The following is a 22,739-nucleotide window of genomic DNA, read 5'->3' on the forward strand; positions in this document are numbered from 1 at the left end:
CTTTTAGATACAACTCCTATATTCAATTCCAGATACTAATATGAGTGAACTTTCATTCTATTCCTTATGTTAAGTATTAAAAAAGGTTATTTGGAAGTATTTGTATAGGATACAGGCTCTAGCATTTATCTTATAGTACTAGATACAGGATACAAACCCATAAGCTTTCCTTTACCTGAGTAAATAAAAACAGTGCCATCTAGTGTTCAAGAACGCGTACTACACCCCTTTTCTTTAATTAATGAGTAGCTGATGAATCTATTTCTCTCGGCTCAAATCCCTAAGTGCATGTGATAAAGAAGAAAAAAAAAGAACGAGTGAGGCTTTAATTAAACATTTTGTGACATTTATTCAGTCAATTTTACAAGCAATAAGATCTACATTCTCAAGAGATAAGCTAGAGAAAGAGAAAGCTCTTAAAAGGCATGTGACTTATCGCAATCTACTCTTAAAAGCATGTGCGTGTGTATCTCGTGTGTGTTTGTGTGTGTGATATCTATCTGTTTAAGAGAGAAGTTTGAAACACAGTTAAGTTATAAACTTAAAATAAACTTCGAGCTGTTAAAATGTACTATATAGTCTAGCAGGATGGTCAGTTTAAAGAGCCAGAATCGAGCATCTCTTAGGAGCTAACTTGAGCGTAAACCAGGTGAAGTGTCAAATCATTCCTTTAAAATGATTAATATGTTATCTAAATATTACACCGCACTATTCAGGTGTAAACACAGTTACAGGCTGCGTTGGCAATCTTCATAATCAACGCTGGGATTTTTCCCTCTAAACCCTAACACCTCAACTAATACAGCCGGTTTATAACTTGATGTTAATGGTGATTAGTATTTTCTAAAGCCGTAGAAGATGTAGGTCACTGAAAACGAAAGCGGTGGATCTTGCCGTAAGGGTAACTGCTGCTGTGATCTGGACCTTCTGGCTATGGTGAAGGACGCTAAATGGCACGCCGGGGATCAGGTAAAACTAACACTGCATTCTTGATGCACTGAGGTAAGTGACAGTTTCGAAAGCTCCTCAGACCACAGGAAGGTTTATAAATACGAAACGAAGCATCATATTCTATGTATATGTGTGTGTGTATATATATATATATATATATTATATATAATCCGTTTCAATATGCACACACACACATGCACACACACAGTTTGGCCACATTGATTTCAGCATCCATATATATATATATATATATATATATATATATATATATATATATATATATATATATATATAATTGCTATATATGGACCACAGGTTGCTGAGGCAGAGGCAGACGCAGGTGCAGGTGCAGGTGCACTACTTTAGGTTGAAGAAGCCGGAGGATTTGGCTTGTGGAGCCATCAGCATGCAGGCTTGGTTCTTGTGTGTGATATTTATCTATAGAGAAGGAAAAAGAGAAAAAAATGGATCAAGATGATGTATGATATATATATATATATATATATATATGTATATAGATGCAACATGATCTTTATTCTGTTGTGAATGTGTGAATAGTCATATGGAAGCAATTGTACATAAGACAGTAGGGTGCACAATGTTATAGTGAACTTCTCCTGCGTTCACACACACACACACACTGATTTTATCGCTGCAGGTCTCAAGTTGCTTTACTACGAAGCCTCTGTACTACGAAACCTCTTGCCGTGGTAACATCATCGTTTATCATCAAGTAGAGCAACTAGCATGTTAAATTTTGTGCTCAAACAAAACACTCTGGTGTTTGTGAATAAATTCAGCAGTGTATATCTGCATATCCGATGCCAGGATCCCGAGTCCTCTAGAGATTTCACCAGCTCCAGTTGGACTCCACTTCATGAAGATTTTGGATATTCGCAGAGAAGATGCCAACCATTTGTGGACTTTGAGGATGATGACCTCCTAATCAATACACAACCTAACACTCTACATATGCTGTATCTCCATCATTGAGCATCTGAGGGCTTCAACATGGAGGAGTTGGTGTTATCTATAATGAACTCAGATGTTGAGCTAAACTATGAGTTGGTCAGGAGCTCCCGGTTACATAGCTTCATATGACTATATATAAGCGTTGAAAGGACATCACACTCTCCAGTTCCATTTCTTTACATTAATACGACACAAAATTTCCTTAAAGTTGTTTCTTAAAGTTACATACAGCTTCATCTCTGAAGTTCTGACACTGGAGACTCCTTAACGCCTGCTAAACACACCATAAATATCCTTCACCATATCGATGATTACACCTTTTATAATTTATAGCTCATAAATACGTCATGGATCGAATCAGCAGAAGAGCTGAAGGAGATTTGTGTACAGTGTGTGAGTGTGGAAATGCCGTTAAGAGCATTCTATTAATATTTAAATTCCCTCAGGTACGAGTAGATTCCCCTGTAAAAGGATACTTACAGTGAGGGAAAAAGTATTTGATCCCCTGCTGATTTTGTACGTTTGCCCACTGACAAAGAAATGATCAGTCTGTAATTTTAATGGTAGGTTTATCTGAACAGTGAGAGACAGAATAACAACAAAAACATCCAGAAAAACACATTTCAAAAAAGTTATACATTGATTTGCATTTTATTGAGTGAAATAAGTATTTGACCCCTTTGCAAAACATGACTTAGTACTTGGTGGCAAACCCTTGCTGGCAATCACAGACATCAGACATTTCCTGTAGCTGGCCACCAGGTTTGCACACATCTCAAGGAATTTGGGCCCACTCCTCTTTGCATCCACGACCCATTTTCAATGCCCTGGCTAAGGGAAGGAGGTTCTCACTCAAGATTTGAAGGTACATGGCTCCGTCCATCGTCCCTTTGATGCGGTGCGGTTGTCCTGTCCCCTTAACAGAAAAACACCCCCAAAGCATAATGTTTCTACCTCCATGTTTGACGGTGGGGATGGTCATAGGCAGCATTCCTTCTCCTCCAAACACGGCGAGTTGAGTTGATGCCAAAGAGCTGGATTTTGGTTTCATTTGACCACAACACTTTCACCCAGTTCTCCTCTGAATCATTCAGATGTTCACTGGCAAACGTCAGATGAGCCTGTACATGTGCTTTCTTCAGCAGGGGGACCTTGCGGGCGCTACTGGATTTCAGTCTTCCATGGCATAGTGTGTTACGAATTGTTTTCTTGATGATTATGGTCCCAGCTGCCTTAAGATCATTGACAAAATCCTCCAGTGTAATTCTGGGCTGATTCCTCGCCGTTCTCATGATCACTGAAACTCCATGAGGTGAGATCTTGCATGGAGCCCCAGACCGAGGAAGATTGACAGTCCTTTTGTGTTTCTTCCATTTGGGAATAATCGCACCAACTGTTGTCACCTTCTCACCAAGCTGCTTGGCGATGGTCTTGTAGCTCATTCCAGCCTTGTGTAGGTCTACAATCTTGTCCCTGACATCCATGGACAGCTCTTTGGTCTTGGCCATGATGGAGAGTTTGGAATCTGATTGATTGCTTCCTTTTGTGGACAGGTGACTCTCCCCGAGAGTGCTCCTACTGTAATCTCAGCTCCTTACCTGTATAAAAGACACCTGGGAGCCGGAAATCTTTCTGATTGTTAGGGGGTCAAATACTTATTTCACTCATTAAAATGCAAATCAATGTAGAACTTTTCTGAAATGTGTTTTTCTGGATTTTTTTGATGTTATTCTGTCTCTCACTATTCAAATAAACCTACCATTAAAATTACAGACTGATCATTTCTTTGTCAGTGGGCAAACGTACAAAATCAGCAGGGGATCAAATAATTTTTTCCCTCACTGTAAGTGTAGAAAAGAAGCACAATCCATCACATTCACTGTGCTTGGGTTTATAGTCCCTCAAGACAGACATGTAAACAAAGACATTAGAAAGTAATTGGCAGTTAAAAGCTAATGGACACTCACAGTACACGGCGGCTGCATCCACGGCTCTCCATCGATCTGCATGGGCAGGGCTTTCTTCGTCCTGATAACCAGAGAAACACGATTAAAATATATATGTGTGTTTTGAAATCTCCAGTATTGTTCTAGAATGTAGAAAATAAATCCCTAACCAAAAAACATTGAATTAAAAGGTGTGTCCAAACTTTTGACTGGTAGTGTATATGTGTATGTATGTGTGTATGTGATGGCTGACCTGATGGTGATCTGTGAGGTCTTGGCAAGTCAGACAGCATGTGTGTGTGTGTATAAGTGTGTATGTGATGGCTGACCTGATGGTGATCTGTGAGGTCTTGGCGAGTCGGACAGCATGTGTGTGTTTGTGTGTGTGTATGTATGTGTATGTATATGTGTGTGATAACTGACCTGATGGTGATTTGTGAGATCTTGGCGAGTTGGACAGTGTGTGTGTGTGTGTGTAAGTATGTGTGTGTGTGTGATGGCTGACCTGATGGTGATCTGTGAGGTCTTAGTGAGTCAGACAGCATGTGTGTGTTTGTGTGTGTGTATGTATGTATGTGTATGTATATGTGTGTGTGATAGCTGACCTGATGGTGATTTGTGAGGTCTTGGCGAGTCGGACAGTGTGTGTGTGTGTAAGTATATGTGTGTGTGTGATGGCTGACCTGATGGTGATCTGCGAGGTCTTGGCGAGTCGGACAGCACTCTTGAGCCCAGTGTAGATTTGTCCCATTTCTATGGCTCCCTCCAGTCCCACCACCTCCAGACGCTTATCACTCATGTCTAAAGACACAGGAAGAAAACATGCACCATGACTTTAACTGGAGAAAAGTCACTCTTTAGCAGGTAAACATGTCGGATTCTGAAGTTGCTGTGATATATGAGGAACATGGGATGTTCGATTCGATTCTCATGGCTCAAGGTTCGATTCGATTCTCATGGCCCAGGGTTTGATTCAATTCTCATGACCCAAGGTTCAATTCAATTCTCATAGCCCAAGATTTGATTTGATTCTCATGGCCCAAGGTTCGATTCTATTCTCATGGCCCAAGGTTTGATTCTATTCTCATGGCCCAAGGTTTGATTCAATTCTCATGGCCCAGGGTTCAATTAAATTCTCATGGCCCAGGATTCAATTCGATTTTCATAGCTCTGGGATCAATTCGATTCTCATGACCCAGGGTTCGATTCGATTCTCATGGCCTAGGGTTCGATTCGATTCTCATGGCCTAGGGTTCGATTCTCATGGCCCAGGCTTCGATTCGATTCTCATGACCCAGGGTTCGGTTCGATTCTCATAGCCTAGGGTTCGATTCCATTCTCATGACTCAAGGTTCAGTTCGATTCTCATAGCCTAGGGTTCGATTCCATTCTCATGGCTCAAGGTTCAGTTCGATTCTCATGGCCTAGGGTTCGATTCAGTTCGATTCTCATGGCCTAGGGTTCGATTTGATTCTCATGGCCCAGGCTTCGATTCGATTCTCAAGGTCGACACAGTCCTTAAACTAATCTCACCTTGAGGGCTGACTTTTAAGTCTTCCGGATCTACGATCACTTCGGGCAGCTCCTGGTTCACTCGGTCACTCTTTTTGGCTTCACCCCACAGGTTAGATCCGCCGTGCATGCTGGGGATGTTGAGCACAGCGATGCCTTCCAGGGAGAGGTTACTGAGGTCCAGCTGAATGCCACAACACTACACAGGACAGGAATAAATTACACAGGACGAGTTCATTAATGCTGTGTTTTATTAATGATACTTTATTTGGCCAAGAATCAGTTTACTACCCCATCAAACAGAGCTCACATATTCCTACTCTGTACTTTCTAGGGCACTTTAAATGGTAGAATAATTGTGAATAATTTTAATAAAAAAAAAAAAAAAATTTAATAATAAAAATAGCTACAAAAAGATTACTTGGTGATACGATAACCTTTGTGTCTGTATGTATGCATACAAAATATAGTATAAATAATAATAATAAAAATAATAATAATAATAATAATAATAATAATAATAATTATTATAATACCAACAGTAGTAATAATAATAATAATAATAATAATAATTATTATTATAATACCAACAGTAGTAATAATAATAATAATAATAATAACAATAATAATAATCATCATCATCATATCATCATCATCATCATCATCATAAAGGACTTCTTAGAAAAAGATCTATTTACATGACAAGTTGAAAAAATAATTAAATAATAAAAAATTTAACCTTTCTAGATCAAAGAGGGTTAAGGGCCTTGCTCAAGGGCCCAACAGTGGCAGCTTAGCAGCGCTAGGGCTTGAACCCCAACCTTTCAATCAACAACCCAGAGCATTAACCACTAGCACCACCACTTCCCTTATAATAATATAATATCACATGACTTCATTTCCTTTGTCTTCTCTGTCTATGTTCTCTGTCTTCCTCTGTCCTTGAAGTCTGTCTGGACAACATGTCCACTGTGGGACGAATAAAGGTTTATCTAATCTTATCTTATCTTATCTTATAGAAGAGGCTTTGAAGAACATGTATCACAGATGATGTCAGATCTACTAGCACTGCTCGACTGATCCCTCCATCTCTCAGGGTTCGAGGCAGATATACATATAGACTCTTCTCTGTTCTGAGACGATGGAACGAACTTCCTCTAGATGTCCGAACAGCTCTGGAGTCACTGACCGTCTTCAAACGACGCATGAAGACCTACGTCTATCTGAAACACTTCAACTAGCGCTTATTTCCCGCGGTTTGTTTTCTGTATAAATAGTTGTATATATCTGTATCGTACCTCTATGGTGAGGCACTCCTTCAGCTTCTTACAGGACGCTGAGATGGTCTCCGAGGTGGCAAACTCAAAGTACCAGAGCTTGTTCTTCATTCTGAATTCAAACACAACAACAACACACAGTTAACACCCACTGAGAAGCACCATGTCACACACTCTCACAACGTCCAGTGTGCTACATTACATGCGTCATGCTGCCCCCTGCTGGGGATGATTCTACACCAAACCCTGGTGTACGTTATTAGAACAATATGAGAGGCATTCTACTGAGCTCCCACCTGCTGTTGAACTTCTGTGGATGTTTCTCACGCATGGTGTGAAAGCGGTGGGCAATCGACGCGTCCTGCAGAAACAACATCAGCGATCAAAACGTGACACTTTTCAATTCAGTGGAGTTTAATATTATCTGTAAGTTAAGTGTTGTGTCTGTTGTCCAACTTCAGAAAATCCCAGTGACATATTAGTAAAACACACACACAGACACACACATACACATATACAAACACACACACATACAAACACACACAGACAGAGACACACACACAGACACACACATACACATATACAAACACACACACAGACACACACACACACACACAGACAGACAGACAGAGACACACACACAAACACACACATACACATATACAAACACACACACAGACATACACACACACTCACAGATAGACAGAGACACACACACACAGACACACACCCAGACGCACCCAGATAGACAGAGACACACACACATAGAGACACGCACCCAGACAGACAGACACACACACACATATACGCACACACAGAGACACGCACCCAGACAGACAAAGACACGCATATACAAACACACACACAGACAGACAGAGACACACACACAGACACACACATACACATATACAAACACACACACAGACACACACACACACAGACAGACAGACAGACAGACAGAGACACACACACAAACACACACATACACATATACAAACACACACACAGACATACACACACACTCACAGATAGACAGAGACACACACAGACACACACCCAGACGCACCCAGATAGACAGAGACACACACACAGAGACACGCACCCAGACAGACAGACACACACACACATATACGCACACACAGAGACACGCACCCAGACAGACAAAGACACGCATATACAAACACACACACAGACAGACAGAGACACACACACAGACACACACATACACATATACAAACACACACACACAGACAGACAGACAGACAGAGACACACACACAAACCACACACATACACATATACAAACACACACACAGACATACACACACACTCACAGATAGACAGAGACACACACAGACACACACCCAGACGCACCCAGATAGACAGAGACACACACACAGAGACACGCACCCAGACAGACAGACACACACACACATATACGCACACACAGAGACACGCACCCAGACAGACAAAGACACACATATACAAACACACACACAAACACACACCCAGATAGACAGAGACACACACACACACACACACTATAAATAGGACACTAAGTGATGGTGTAAATTTTTACCATTTTGAGAGATGTGTATAAACTTTTTTAGATCATTCCAACACCATGAATCAACACTAGTGTAAATGTACAAAACCACATAGTAACGATGCTCCCTCTATCTCTCCCCCCACCCCACCCCCACTATCTCTCTCTCGCTCTCTCCCTCCCTCTCTCACCACTCCGATGGAGAAGTAGTTGTTGATGATCTCGTAAGGCACGGGGTCTCCTTTCTCCTGACTGTCCTCCATCACTACCTCCACACTCCAGCGGTCCATCATTACCGGAGTGCTGAACTCCAGCTCCTTCAGGATCCGGCTCAGGTCCACGCCGTCGTAACCTGCACAGACACGTCAGTTACAGACACGTCATTCATTTGATAATAATAATAATAATAATAATAATAATAATAATAATAATAATAATAATATTTTAATAATAATAATAAATAAATAAAATAATGATAAAAATAATTTTAGAAATAAATACATAAATAAATAATAATAATAATTAAATGAAACAATTTTCTCTGATGTGACAGCTGATGTTCTTACCTCCTCCCCATCGCAGACACCGCGCCAGGTCATTTCCTGTGCCAAGAGGAAGCACGGCCACTGGGGGGCGCACCGGCAGGTTGGCCTTATCTATGGAAGGGTAAGAGAAATGATGAGGGTCGCATCAGAATAAAATATGAGAGCGGATCGTTTTTTGACAGAGCTGCTGCAATTTAACGGAGATTATCTGGAGATTCAGCGCTTCTCTTCTGATTTTGGGAAGATTGGATGATTACAATCATTTGAAGAGAAATCATCAAGTAATTACAGACGGAAAAATCTGTAAAAGGGCGCTTTTCTCTTCTCTACTGTTCTGTTCTCTTCTCTTCTCTCAATCAGGAGTGTAAGAGGTCTGGTGCTATAAGAAGAGCCGCTGTATCTTTAAAGCTCTGTCACGGTCCTCTGATCTCTGCTACAGCAGTCTACCAATAACACTTTACATATGTTTTTCAAGGTAGGTAGGTGGGTGGATAGAAGGAAGGAAGGAAGGAAGGAAGGAAGGAAGACGAGAGAGAAAGTAAGGAAGGAAGGAAAGAAGGAAGGAAGGAAAGAAGGGATGTAAGGAAGGAAGGAAGGAAGGAAGAGGAGAAAGAAGGAAAGAATGAAGGAAGAGGAGAAAGAAGGAAGGAAGGAAGAGGAGAGAGAAAGTAAGGAAGGAAGGAAGGATTCTAAGGACATGTTGGATTCTAACCTATGGCGTCGAGGATCCAGCCCACAGTCCCATCACCTCCACACACTAATATTCTGTAGTCCTGAAGATCCCTGAAGAAGCTCAACCTGGTGAGGAAAAATCTAGTCAGCTTTATTTCATGTCGCATGCAGACGAGCCACTTTTATTATAATTACACTTAAAATCACGAGGACGCATCAATCCACTTCCACAACAGAGGAACAACAGCAACAGAAAGTCCATCCATCAATTCACTTTCTTTTAATAAAATTAGATCTGCAAAAATGCAGGATCTGCATTTAGAATATGTGTGTGTGTGCTCATTGACCAATACACACAGACATTGTGTATTTGCATTTTACGCAGTCTTGTGTAATCTGTATCTGGAACTGGCTGGGGCTCTTGAACCCTTCATTTCATCACTGCGTGCTGCGTTCACAGGAAAGTGGATCAGGTTGAGTGAGCATGCAGAGCCTCAGCACTGACAATGGAAACCTTACAGTGGAGATGTTTAATTACAATGAGATTTTTTTAATAGAATTTTTTACAGTGTTGTATGTGTGTGTGTCAGTGTGTTCTATACTGTATGTGTGTGTCAGTGTGTTGTGTATGTCAGTGTGTTGTGTATGTGTGTGTCAGTGTGTTGTGTATGTGTGTGTGTCAGTGTGTTGTGTATGTGTGTGCGTCAGTGTGTTGTGTATGTGTGTCAGTGTGTTGTGTATGTGTATTTCAGTGTGTTGTGTATGTGTGTCAGTGTGTTGTGTATGTGTGCGTCAGTGTGTTGTGTATGTGTGTGTCAGTGTGTTGTGTATGTGTATTTCAGTGTGTTGTGTATGTGTGTGTCAGTGTGTTGTGTATGTGTGCGTCAGTGTGTTGTGCATGTGTATTTCAGTGTGTTGTGTGTGTGTCAGTGTGTTGTGTGTGTGTCAGTGTGTTGTGTGTGTGTGTGTCAGTGTGTTGTGTGTGTGTGTCAGTGTGTTGTGTATGTGTGCGTCAGTGTGTTGTGTATGTGTGCGTCAGTGTGTTGTGTATGTGTGCGTCAGTGTGTTGTGTATGTGTGCGTCAGTGTGTTGTGTATGTGTGTGTCAGTGTGTTGTGTATGTGTGCGTCAGTGTGTTGTGTATGTGTGCGTCAGTGTGTTGTGTATGTGTGCGTCAGTGTGTTGTGTATGTGTGTGTCAGTGTGTTGTGTATGTGTATTTCAGTGTGTTGTGTATGTGTGTGTCAGTGTGTTGTGTATGTGTGTGTCAGTGTGTTGTGTATGTGTGTGTCAGTGTGTTGTGTATGTGTGTGTCAGTGTGTTGTGTATGTGTATTTCAGTGTGTTGTGTATGTGTGCGTCAGTGTGTTGTGTATGTGTGTCAGTGTGTTGTGTGTGTGTGTGTCAGTGTGTTGTGTGTGTGTGTCAGTGTGTTGTGTATGTGTGTGTCAGTGTGTTGTGTATGTGTGTGTCAGTGTGTTGTGTGTGTGTCAGTGTGTTGTGTATGTGTGTCAGTGTGTTGTGTATGTATGTGTTGTGCACGTGTCAGTGTGTTGTGTTTGTGTGTCAGTGTAATGTATATGTATGTGTGTGTCAGTGTGTTGTGTATGTGTGTGTCAGTGTGTTGTGTGTGTGTCAGTGTGTTGTGTATGTGTCAGTGTGTTGTGTATGTATGTGTTGTGCACGTGTCAGTGTGTTGTGTTTGTGTGTCAGTGTAATGTATATGTATGTGTGTGTCAGTGTGTTGTGTATGTGTGTGTCAGTGTGTTGTGTATGTGTGTCAGTGTGTTGTGTATGTGTGTCAGTGTGTTGTGTATGTGTGCGTCAGTGTGTTGTGTATGTGTGTGTCAGTGTGTTGTGTGTGTCAGTGTGTTGTGTATGTGTGTCAGTGTGTTGTGTATGTGTGTCAGTGTGTTGTGTGCGTCAGTGTGTTGTGTATGTGTGCGTCAGTGTGTTGTGTATGTGTGTCAGTGTGTTGTGTATGTATGTGTTGTGCACGTGTCAGTGTGTTGTGTTTGTGCGTCAGTGTGTTGTGTATGTATGTGTTGTGCACGTGTCAGTGTGTTGTGTTTGTGCGTCAGTGTGTTGTGTATGTATGTGTTGTGCACGTGTCAGTGTGTTGTGTTTGTGTGTCAGTGTAATGTATATGTATGTGTGTGTGGCAGTGTGTTGTATATCTGACATCACTTGCACTTCCTTCTGCATTTCCAGGGCTTCCTCTTTACTAAAGCCTGCAGTAACAATGATGATGAGCCTGAATCATAAAGAAAATTAGAATTTTTAATGAAATTTCTCAGCAGTGCTGTGTGTGTGTGTGCGCTGTATATATGTATATGTGTGTGTCAGTGTGTTGTATGCGTGTATTTCTGTGTCATTGTGTTGTATGTATGTGTGTGTCAGTGTGTTGTGTATGTGTGTGTCAGCGTGTTGTGTATATATATATATATATATGTGTGTGTCATTGTGTTGGATATGTGTGTGTGTCATTGTGTTGTATGTGTGTGTCATTGTGTTGTATATATGTGTGTCAATGTATTATATGTGTGTGTGTGTGAGTTGTATGCTTGTGTGTGTGTGTTCCTCTTTACTAAAGGCTGCAGCATCTATGCGCAGTATCTGCACTCTTTCTCGCTCTGCCTCTGATGTCACATGTAAAAACAAAACAAACAAACAAAGAAAACAGAATTTGCTCATGCTTCACCTTTTCAACTTCCTACTCCTCTTTCACTGAAACACTAAAACGCGTCCGAAACGAGATCTGATCACCGTGTCAGAAAAAAAGTCACAACACACTTCGAAAAACTCCCTGAACAATCAGCTCGTTTTCACTCAGCTACATTTCCAGGATATGAAACAATGTACTTTTAACTCCTTATATTTTATGTCAAAAAATGTAAAGTTTTCTTCTTCCTTTAGCCATCCAGCCAACAATCAGGTTCCATTTAGAATCATTTCAGTTTCACATCCTATCAGCTTTCTAAGCTCTTAAACCTTTTTAAGCCTTAATCCACATACAAATGGGACTAAACATGCAGCTAATGTCACACGCTCACGCCGTTATTTCCATACAACATCAGAAGGATTCGGCCACTTTTATCCACACAGGAGGCTCAGGTGCTTGTTCAGTCTCTGGTCATTTCTAGACTGGACTACTGCATCTCGCTACAGTCAGGTCTACCTCTGAACGCAATCTGTCCTCTGATCCAAAATGCAGCTGCGTGACTTGAGTTCTCCCACACCACCACACTCCTGCACTTCTCCACTGCTTCCTGTAGCTGCATCAGATTCAAAACACTGACGCTTGCCTACAAAGCCAAGAATGGACCGGCACCATCGGACCTCAAAGCTTCTTATTACTCCTCACACTGCACCTTGCTCCCTCAGATCTACTAGCACTGCTTGACTGACCTCTCCATCTCTCAGGGTAAGAGGCAGGTATACATCTAGACTCTTCTCTGTTCTGGCACCGAGGTGGTGGGATGAACTTCCCCTAGATATCCGAACATCCAGTGATCTAGATATCCGAACATCCAGGGGCAGTGGTGGCTCAAGTGGTTAAGGCTCTGGGTCGTTGACTGGAAGATCAGGGGTTCAAGCCCCAGCACCGCCAAGTTGCCACTGTTGGGCCCTTGAGCAAGGCCCTTAACCCTCTCTGCTCCAGGGGCGCCGTATCATGGCTGACCCTGCGCTCTGACCCCAACCTCCAAGGATGGGATATGCGAAGAAAGAATTTCACTGTGCTGTAATGTATATGTGACAAATAAAGGCTGTTTCATTCATTTTCATCCAAATCACTGAACGTCTTGAAGACCTAGCTCTTCCTGGTACATTTAATCTAGATCTTATTTTTTCACTGTTTTATGTATTGTTATGTGTTGTATATGCTAATGGTATCCTAAGTCTGTGACCTGTTGAACCAGTGCTAATGTATTCATTGACAAAGACCTCAAAGCACTTTAGTATGTCGCTCTGCCAAGACAAGAGCGTCTGTCAAATGCCGTAAATGTAAATGTAAATACAAAGAAGTAGCAGCACAAGACGTGTGCCATCACACACGCCTGTAAAACTGAAAAAATACAATCAAAAATTCTTCCACCAAGAAAGAAGAAAAATATTAGAGCTATTTATTTGGGATTATTGTTCCCAGGATCACTTTCTGTAATAATTATACAGTGGAACCTCTGTATAGGAATTTAATTCGTTTTGGAGGCCAGTTCTAAAGGTCAATGTTTATAAAAATTTATAGAAATAATGTAAATGTAGATAATCCGTTCCAGCCGCCCAAAAATATGACCAATATTCCCAATACGACGCGTATGGAAACTGTACGGCTGCTTACAGAGAACTGACCCAAGCCAAGCATTCCATGTCAAGGCTCCTCACAGGAAGTCGTGCCACCAAGCTTGGGCTAAAAATAGAACCGATCGGTCAACAAAAAAAACGTCCAAAAAATCACCTAGCTTTTGAATGCATGTCAAAGGCAACGTTGATATCGTGGGTTGAATCTTTTGAACGGCTCCTGGACGTACACAACTTAGCCAGCGGTCGGTTCGTTTGTTCGTATGCTGAAAATGCTTCATATGCCGATGCAAATTGCTTGCAAAATTTCAATTCTTAAGGTGAAAATTCATAAGGGGGGGCATTCGTATGCCGAGGTTCCACTTTTCAATGTTCCTCTAGCCGGGGTTTATAGCAGGGTTTAGATGGATGATATCCCGGGGTAAGAACAGTGTGAAAAGCCTAATGGAAAGAACTTTAATCCTGGTTGAAAAAGAAATGACCCGGCTGCACTGAACAAGCATCTGTTTCATCTGTTTAGCTGATATAAAAATAATTGTATAATAGAATGAAAACAGCAGCTATTATTGGAGGAAAATGCTTACCCTGGTCCTGGTCCACCATTGTTGAGGTTATAAACCTGCCGAGGGTTTAACAAGAACTGGAATTTGCGCAGAACTCTGGAAAACAAACAAAACAAACTAATCTTATAGTCTGCTTTGAGTCTGTGATTAAAGGTTTTGTTAAATGAATCCATAAATGTGAAATCTTTAGTAAAAGAAAAATCCTAAGGCAAAAATAGTAAAAATAAATAAATAAATAAATAAAATGGTCCATTATATCAGGATAATCTATCAATGCAGAAATTATTTTCTGCTCTAAACTAACTTATATATTATATTATATAGTATATATATTATTAAATTATACACTCAGCATTTGGACAAACTGCATCCCGAGTCTCTCTGATCTGCTGATATTTTTTGTTTTCTGCGTTTTCCTTTATTTATTTATTTATTTATTTATTTATTTATATATATATATATATTTTTTTTTTTTTTTTTTCTGAAAGTTAAATGTTTTCAGCATGTTAATGTAAATACTTAATTTTTTTGGTTAAAAAGTAAAAACAATTCAGAATTTTCCTTTAAATATTTTATTTATTTATTATATTGAAAATTTAAATTTTCTCACCAGTTTCCTTTAATTTATTTTTGTTTTTTGGAAAGTTAAACATTATCAGGATTTTCCTATAAACAGTTTTTTTTAGTTAAATATTACATTTATAAAACTTTAAATATTAATATTTTATTTAACTTTACTTTATTTTATTATTTATTTGAAAATTTAATATTAATATTTAACCCATATTTAATTTTTTTTTTAAAGTTAAACATTCTTAATTTTTCTTATTTATTTATTTATTATTATATAATATTATAATAATATATAATATTTTCACCAAATTCACCAAAAACCTTAATCTGCGCAAAATATTACTCTTTTTTTTCTTTCTGAAATAAATTCAGTTCTATAATATACGCAAGATTTTTTCGTCAAAGAACGGTTTGCTTCTTCAGTGCTTCCATATTTCATTCCAAAAAGCAAACCCGGTGTCACGTTTCTAGACCATATTCCTAAGACCTTTCTCGAGTTGCTCTTTTGCTGTTTAGCTTGAAAACTGACCACAAAGTGAAATGCAAACGAACTGGTGAAAGCGACAGTACGGCCGAAATAAAATTTACATGCGACATTTACATTTTCCACTCGTCAGCCGAGACATCTTCAGTTAATATTTCAGTTGTTTCACATATTTCAATGGTTAATATTTTTCCCTTTCCTGCCTGTATTTCTATTCCTACACCATTAGTACTGTATGTCTATGACACAAGCTCTCATAAAAAAGTATTTCACTGCCTGTCGTACTGTGTATGGTTGTGTATGTGACCTAGAAAATTAGAACAAATTAGAAAATGCTATTTTTCACTGCTACTGTTACTGGTATGTGTCACACAGAACACTATTTAGGTCTACTAAAATAAAGCATCTCTTATTTCATGGTGGTGGTAATGATTTCTTTTACAATGCCTCTATTACAAAGAAGTTAAACAACGGATAATCAAATCTGACTTCCCACCTATAGACCATATGAACTGTGTAAATAATTTTCAGTGCTCTGTGATGCGTGGCTGCTTGTAAAACGTGTTTAGATGCAACGATAATAATAAAAGTCATTTACGAGGAATGTGAAGAAAAAGGAGAAGAATCAGAAAAAGAATCAGAATAAAAAAAAAATAGAATCAAATCAAATCAAAAAATCTAATTTCAAAAGAATCTGAATCAGAAGAAAAAGAAAAATCAGAGGAATCAAAATCAAAAGAATTAGAAGAATCAGATTCAAAAGAATCAGAATCCAATGAAGAATCAGAATAAAAATATCAGAATAAGAAGAATCAGAACAATCATAATAAAAAAGAATCAGAAGCAAAAGACTCAGAATCAGAATCAGAAGAAGAATCAGAGGAATCAAAATTGAAAGAATCAGAATGAAAAGAATCAAAAATCAAAAGAATCAGAGTCAAAAGAAGACTCAGAAGAACCAGAATAAAAATATCAGAATAAGAAGAATCAGTATCAGAAGAAACACAATAAAAAGAATCAGAAAAAGAATCAGAATCAAATTTTGAAAGACTCAGAAACAAAAGAATCAGAATCAAATGAAGAATCAGAATAAAAAATAAATCAGAATAAGAATCAGAATCAAATCACAAAAGAATCTGAATCAGAAGAAGAATCAGAGGAATCAAAATCAAAAGAATTCGATTCAGAAGACTCAGAATAAAAAAAAATCAGAATCAAATGAAGAATCCGAATAAAAAATAAATCAGAAAAAGAATCAGAATCAAATTACAAAAGTATCTGAATCAGAAGAAGAATCAGAGGAATCAAAATCAAAAGAATTAGAATCAGAAGAATCAGAATCAAATGAATCAGAATCAAAAGAATCAGAATCAAATGAAGAATCAGAATAAAAAATAAATCAGAATCAATCAGAATAAGAAAAAGAAGAAAAAGCAAAAGAATCAGAAGAAGACTCAGTGCTCTCACCTCTCACCCTGCTTGCCTCCACTTTTAGGGTTCACAAACACCAGAAGTGGATGAGTGTTAGCAATTGGAATTACCTGTGTAAAGACAACAAACACTCAGTATAGCATACACACTGTACTTTATATGTTTTTATTCAGTCTGTTTAATCTTAAAGTGTCCAAACACCACGCATTTGATTTATATAGAACCACTAGAGTAATGTTTTTCATTGTCGGATACAGCAGCGTTGTTGAATTCTTGAATCTGATTGGTTAGAAGGCGGTGATTCATTTTCTATAGCAATGTATTTCCAGCTACACAGTTTATAGTAATGTACTTATTAAACTTATTCACAGAGACTTGCATCCTGTCCATTTAAAACATAATGAACAAACGATTCCTGTTGATATGTTTACGTTTCCTCTGAGGAATTCATTTTATTGAACATTTACACAAGAGGTCTCCAGTGTCAGTGTATACATAAACAGATAAAACTCAGCTTCATGTCAGGCCACACCACACCACCCGGTCTTCCTAGAACCTCAAGATCCCCTAGCATTTTATTCCTTAGATGCATTTTAATCCATGAGCTAAATAAATAAATAATAAAATGAGCTCAGGCTCAGAGGTAAGCATGAGCAGGTGAAGTGTAATTAAGAGTGAGCGACTCTTACCTGCAGTACCTGTCCATCAGGTGTAGTGTAGTACTCAGTGTCATCTGTAGCTCCGTTCTTCACACAGTTCTGCCTCTCCTAAAGAGCGGAAAGAGTGACATTAGCGGAAAGGGTATTGTAAAAATAGAGTTTTTGTTGCGTTCATGTTCATCTGTTCGTCTTTGTCATACCTCACTGCACAGTGCTGGTTCATATGAAGCTTATATGAAAGCAGACACTCAGGACTTTGTAGTGTTTTTTGTAGTGAATTTTTCCCAAGCTTACTAGGGGGTGATATTCATCTTCAGGGTAAATGTTGATATCAAACCTATTTCTGCTCTCTGAGATGCTCCAAGTCCTTGTTCATCAGCAACTAAAATTTGAAGGTGTTTATCTTCAACCAATAAAAATTGCGTGTAAGGTTATCCAACAGAGGGAAAAACACTCTGAAGGCCAACAGAGTCCTGACTTATTTTATATCAGACTCACAGAACTTACAGGGGGCAGTGGAGGCTCAAGTGGTTAAGGCTCTGAGTTGTTGATTACCGGATCGGGGTTCCAGCAACCACCAAGCTCCACTGTTGGGCAATTGAGCAAAGGCCCTTAACCCTCTCTGCTCCCGGGGTGCTGTATCATAGCTGCCCCAGTGCTCTGACCTCAGCTTTCATCAGCTGGGATATGCATATCCGTAATGCATGTGTGGCCATAATAAAGGCTTCTAGGTTGATTGAAAAGTTAATTTCAATACCACCAGCTAAACAACAATAAACACGATCATTATTTAAGACATTATGCTGCAGCATTATTCTGAAATCATCACGTCATGTTATGTATGCCCCTTTATAAATAAACGCTACCTTAAAGACGGGGTAAATGGCCCACGGGGGTAAAATGTGGTCTCTCAGTGGGCCGAGGTTACACTCCGAAGGCTCCTGGTTCGCGCACTCGGTATGACGCTGGAAGAGGAAGTGACAACAACGACATGAAAAAATTGAGTGATGTGAATTGTGATGAAGTCAAGTGGTCTGCAAGGCATGCGGTATTTGCTAGAACTGTGTTCGTGAATGTTGTGTATTTGTTCGTATTGTAAGGCACGTACTCACCGCGGTATGGCACCACACACAGCTTTTTCCTTGCACACCCTTAATCTTCTTCTGACACTTGTCACACTTCCCAGACTCACAGTTCCCACTCACCCAGTCGTGGGCTGAAACCTGGGCGCACACACACACACACACACACACACACACTAATAAATCACAACACGCTAAAAATATTCAATACCAGAGTCTTATAGCAAAAACAAGTCCAGACGAGCCGTGTTTTCCTGGAATGTGGTCGCCCAGTTGAACTTTCCAGAAAGTCGTTCACATCGCCATGGCAACCAGAGCAAAAACACTGGGACTGGGGGAAGAATCTGCGAATGTCTTATGCTGCATATTTTTCCTCTGAATATTCAACATTCTTCTGACGGACAAACGGTCTGTGTTTTACGCTTCGATCAGCAAGCGGACGAACGGATGCCCTGCGAATCTCTCACCCACATGCCTGTTGCACAATGTGCTGTCTGTCTCTCCTCCATTAAAAAAAAATCCCTCTTTCGAAGCCGAGCCCCTGCTTGATGTCATTACGGTTCATTATATTCCGGTTCAAAAATAGATTATGTTATAAAATGAGTAATATGACTTAGAAAAAGTGATTAAAGTGCTGAAGTTTTGGCTGGATGAAAAACTGACAAGGCTAAACAGGTCATAGTTAATGACAAGCTAGCCAGCTAGCTCAGAGCTTTAATACAGAAAAAGGAAACAAATCATCATTCACTCCTGCTAGCTTCTGTTTTCCTCCTTTCTAGATGTTTGATGCATGTTTAAAAGATTTACTCACGCTTAGTGTTATTATTTACTGGTAGCTAGTGTACTACAGGGCTATCGCAGCATGCTAATTAGGTTAAACTCTTGCTAACAGACAGGAGGAAAATAACAGTAAGGTTTCATTTGTGGCACAGAAGTATTAATAAATGAAATACAGGTATTTTTTAATTGTATATAAGGATTATTGTTTGTTTTGTAATGTGGTGTATAAAGGAGAGCTGCAGCTAGCATTCAGCATCCTCCACAGGAATGCTAACATTCTTATTACCAATAATCAAGTGTATTGTCAACACTGAGCTCAGGATTATCTTAACACTGTATTTTTATTTATTTAGGGCATTTTATTTACACGTATAGAGACTGACCGGGTTTCTACACAATTATGTTCGAGTGCCGTACGAAAAGCTACACGGCGGATGTTCATTAACACACGAGATTGTCTGGAGCTTCGAGAAATCTTACCCCAGCCTCCTTCTTGGATTTGACGTAGGTGCGAGTGCATGGAGGTGGATTCCTGTTGGCGCAGCGCCCGTGGACGGTGTACTTGCAGCCTGTGGGAGGACAGAGAGCCAATGATGACATGAACACTTTAATCACCTGAGGACTGCTGAGTCTGCGAGATACTGACATGTGCAGCAGAGGCCCTGTTTGCGCAGCCCCAGCAGCATGCTCTGACACACGTTACAGTACACCGGCTTGTTGAAATGCTTCATCCTCCACAGGTGCTGTCCATCCGTCTGAGTCACCTGAGGAGAGAGACGAAACGTTTACAGAGCTGTGAGAAATGGGATATGCCACTTTCCAGTTATATATATTTTTTAAATATTTTATTTATTTTATTTTTTATTTATTTTAATTTCTTTTTTTTAAATTAATTTTATTATTTTAATTTTTTTTTCCCCAACACATTCTCAATAATAAGCATTCGTTTGTTTGTTCGTCTTCAACAATTTCTTTTCCATCACTCAATTTGCTGACACTTTTTTAATTTAATTTGTTGCTGCTTTTTTTTAATACAAAGAAGCTTGGTAATGCTGAGATTTTAACTCACAAACCCCCAAGAATTTACCTAAAAAAATGGCAGCCAAAAACCTCCACTTAGTTACAGCAGCTAAACTCTCAGCATTCAGGTTTCTGAGTTCTTGTTGTTGTTCTTTCGGCTGCTTCCTGTTTGAGGTCACCACAGCGGCTCATTTGGTCCGCGTGTTTTGATTTAGCACAAGTTTTTACGCCGGATGCCCTTCCTGACGCAACCCTCTCATTTTATCCGGGCTTGAGACCGGCATTGAGAGTTAACTCTTCGGAGGCTGGGTTACTGTAGCTCCCTGGCCCGCGGCAATGACAGCACGGGATCCTGCTGCTGCTGGACCATCAGAAGGCTATTCAGACTTTCCTGTTTGACTCCTGTGTAGCATTATGAGGTGTCTGATCTATCATTTACAGCTGTTTTATTTATTTCATTTTGCAGTACACAAGCAAATGGCATTACACCACAGCACTTTTTCTTTCAAATTCTCAAATCTGATTGGTCAGAAGATTCTATTAATGTCCTGTTGAGCTCCAGCTCAAGTCAAAAGCTACAGTTTTATATAAATGCACTAGTTTTAATGCGTTTCTGTGTTCAATTAACATGAACTTGTGTGCATTTATGGGAGGAGTCTCCAGTCTCAGTGCTGGTTACAAGAGCAAAAAAAAAAAATATTAAAAAAGAGTAAAGGAAAGACTATTTATACGATTTATAGCTGTCATAACGCAAGTGATAACAGGAACTGCAGGCGTTCTACAACATTAACTATTTTCAGCATGACACTGGGAAATGCTGTTAGCATAGGAAAATAACAGGAAACTTAACAGCGACTTCCACATGTCATCACCCCCTGACAATGATTATTTTCCAATCACCACACTTCCTGAATTGTTCTATTTTTCAAATATGACACAAACCTTTTTATTTTCTAAAGCAGTAGGTGAAAATCCAACCACAAACACAAGCATATTGTGTTACTAAATGGAAGAAAAGCTTCATTGAAAGAGTTCAGAGAAATTGTTAGTCATCTTGGTTCCCTCACACACACACACACACACACACACACGACTATTGTTCGTAAATGATAACTGATCTTTGCAGTGTGGGGGTGCAAAGAGATGTTACACACTGTTTATCTGAGTTTGTTCTATTTATAGCCGGTTAGTTACGAGATCCTGTCAGTTACTGTGACTCAGAGCGCTGCTGCCAGCTTCAAAACAGACTGGAGGAGATATGAAACTGCAAACCACCAAAATAAACTGTGAGCAGGCCTGCGAGAGCACGGTACACAGCCACGCACCGGGATGGAAATAGACTGAAGGGGAAATCCCTCCCGCAGTATGAGGCCTAGCATGAGGATCTGAAATCTCAGACACACATGCAAATAGAACGCTGGGGTGTATTCGGTGCGTTTCGAAAAACGAAGTGTTACTGACCGTCACGTTTCGGCATGTAACGTAATGTTCTGAGAGTTTCAGAGCTTGGAGATGGGGTTAGGGGAAAAGAGAGAGATAATAATTAAATAATAAAGAATAAAAATGATAAGGAAAGCTGCATTATAACTTGCTCCTTCATCTCATTAGAGCAAAATTTTCAAGTTTGTAATTGCTATTCTCAATTTTTATATTTCTAAAAAGCTGCTTTGAGACAATGCCCATCGTTTAAAGTGCCAAAAAAAAACGGACTGAATTAAAACTGAATGGTACAGACTTGTTGCTGAATCTAAAATGCCTTTATGATAATGCTATTAATAATAACTAACATTAAATTCTAATAAAATGGGAAAATATTTTATCTTCTAAAACCCTGCTTTTCTTTTTCAAGACACTAAACTTCCGGTATTGTTTTCCAAGACTGTCACCTATCAGCGTGTGTCAGTGTGAAGTTTGAGATTTTGTGAATTAATAATAATAATAATAATAATAATAATAAAATAGTAGTAGTAATTACAAATAAACAAAATACTAATAAGTACAAATAAATACTTTTAAAAACAATTAATATTGATAATAATAAAATAGTACTAGTAATAATTACAAAGAAACAAGATAATAATAAATAAAAATAAATTAATTAAAAATAAAATTAATAATAATAATAATAATTAGTATTATTATTATTATTTAATTATTATTATTATATAATAAAATAATAAAAAATTATTATTATTATTAATAATAATAATTATTATTATATAATAAAATAATAAAAATTATTATTATTATTATTATTATTATTATTAATAATAATAATAATAATAATAATAATAATAATAATAATAATAATAATAATAAAATAGTAGTAGAAGTAGTGGCAATAATAAATTATAAACAAATAAATAAGTCATCATCAGCATCATCATCATCATCATCGTCAGCTAAGCTGTATGTACGTGTGTGTGTGTTA

General features: G+C 38.9%; 1 protein-coding gene across 1 annotated transcript in view; it reads right to left on the reverse strand.

Moving 5' to 3' along the window:
- Positions 1-324: 324 nt before the first annotated feature.
- Positions 325-22,739, reverse strand: part of dgkaa (diacylglycerol kinase, alpha a) — a 57,672-nt gene continuing 35,257 nt past the window's right edge. Inside the window, exons 9-24 of the mRNA XM_058409521.1 lie at positions 19,935-20,052; positions 19,769-19,857; positions 18,539-18,649; positions 18,293-18,391; positions 17,457-17,534; positions 16,804-16,877; positions 14,301-14,375; positions 9,461-9,546; positions 8,770-8,859; positions 8,395-8,555; positions 6,955-7,019; positions 6,680-6,770; positions 5,403-5,580; positions 4,553-4,670; positions 3,891-3,951; positions 325-1,389 (exon numbers count right to left, since the gene is read on the reverse strand). Of these exons, the coding sequence (XP_058265504.1) occupies positions 1,309-1,389; positions 3,891-3,951; positions 4,553-4,670; positions 5,403-5,580; positions 6,680-6,770; positions 6,955-7,019; positions 8,395-8,555; positions 8,770-8,859; positions 9,461-9,546; positions 14,301-14,375; positions 16,804-16,877; positions 17,457-17,534; positions 18,293-18,391; positions 18,539-18,649; positions 19,769-19,857; positions 19,935-20,052 (1,575 nt within the window). The 3' untranslated portion in view covers positions 325-1,308. The remainder of the gene's footprint in view (positions 1,390-3,890; positions 3,952-4,552; positions 4,671-5,402; positions 5,581-6,679; positions 6,771-6,954; positions 7,020-8,394; positions 8,556-8,769; positions 8,860-9,460; positions 9,547-14,300; positions 14,376-16,803; positions 16,878-17,456; positions 17,535-18,292; positions 18,392-18,538; positions 18,650-19,768; positions 19,858-19,934; positions 20,053-22,739) is intronic.

The sequence above is a fragment of the Hemibagrus wyckioides genome, linkage group LG15 (genome assembly GCF_019097595.1).
Source record: "Hemibagrus wyckioides isolate EC202008001 linkage group LG15, SWU_Hwy_1.0, whole genome shotgun sequence".
Lineage (NCBI taxonomy): Eukaryota > Metazoa > Chordata > Actinopteri > Siluriformes > Bagridae > Hemibagrus > Hemibagrus wyckioides.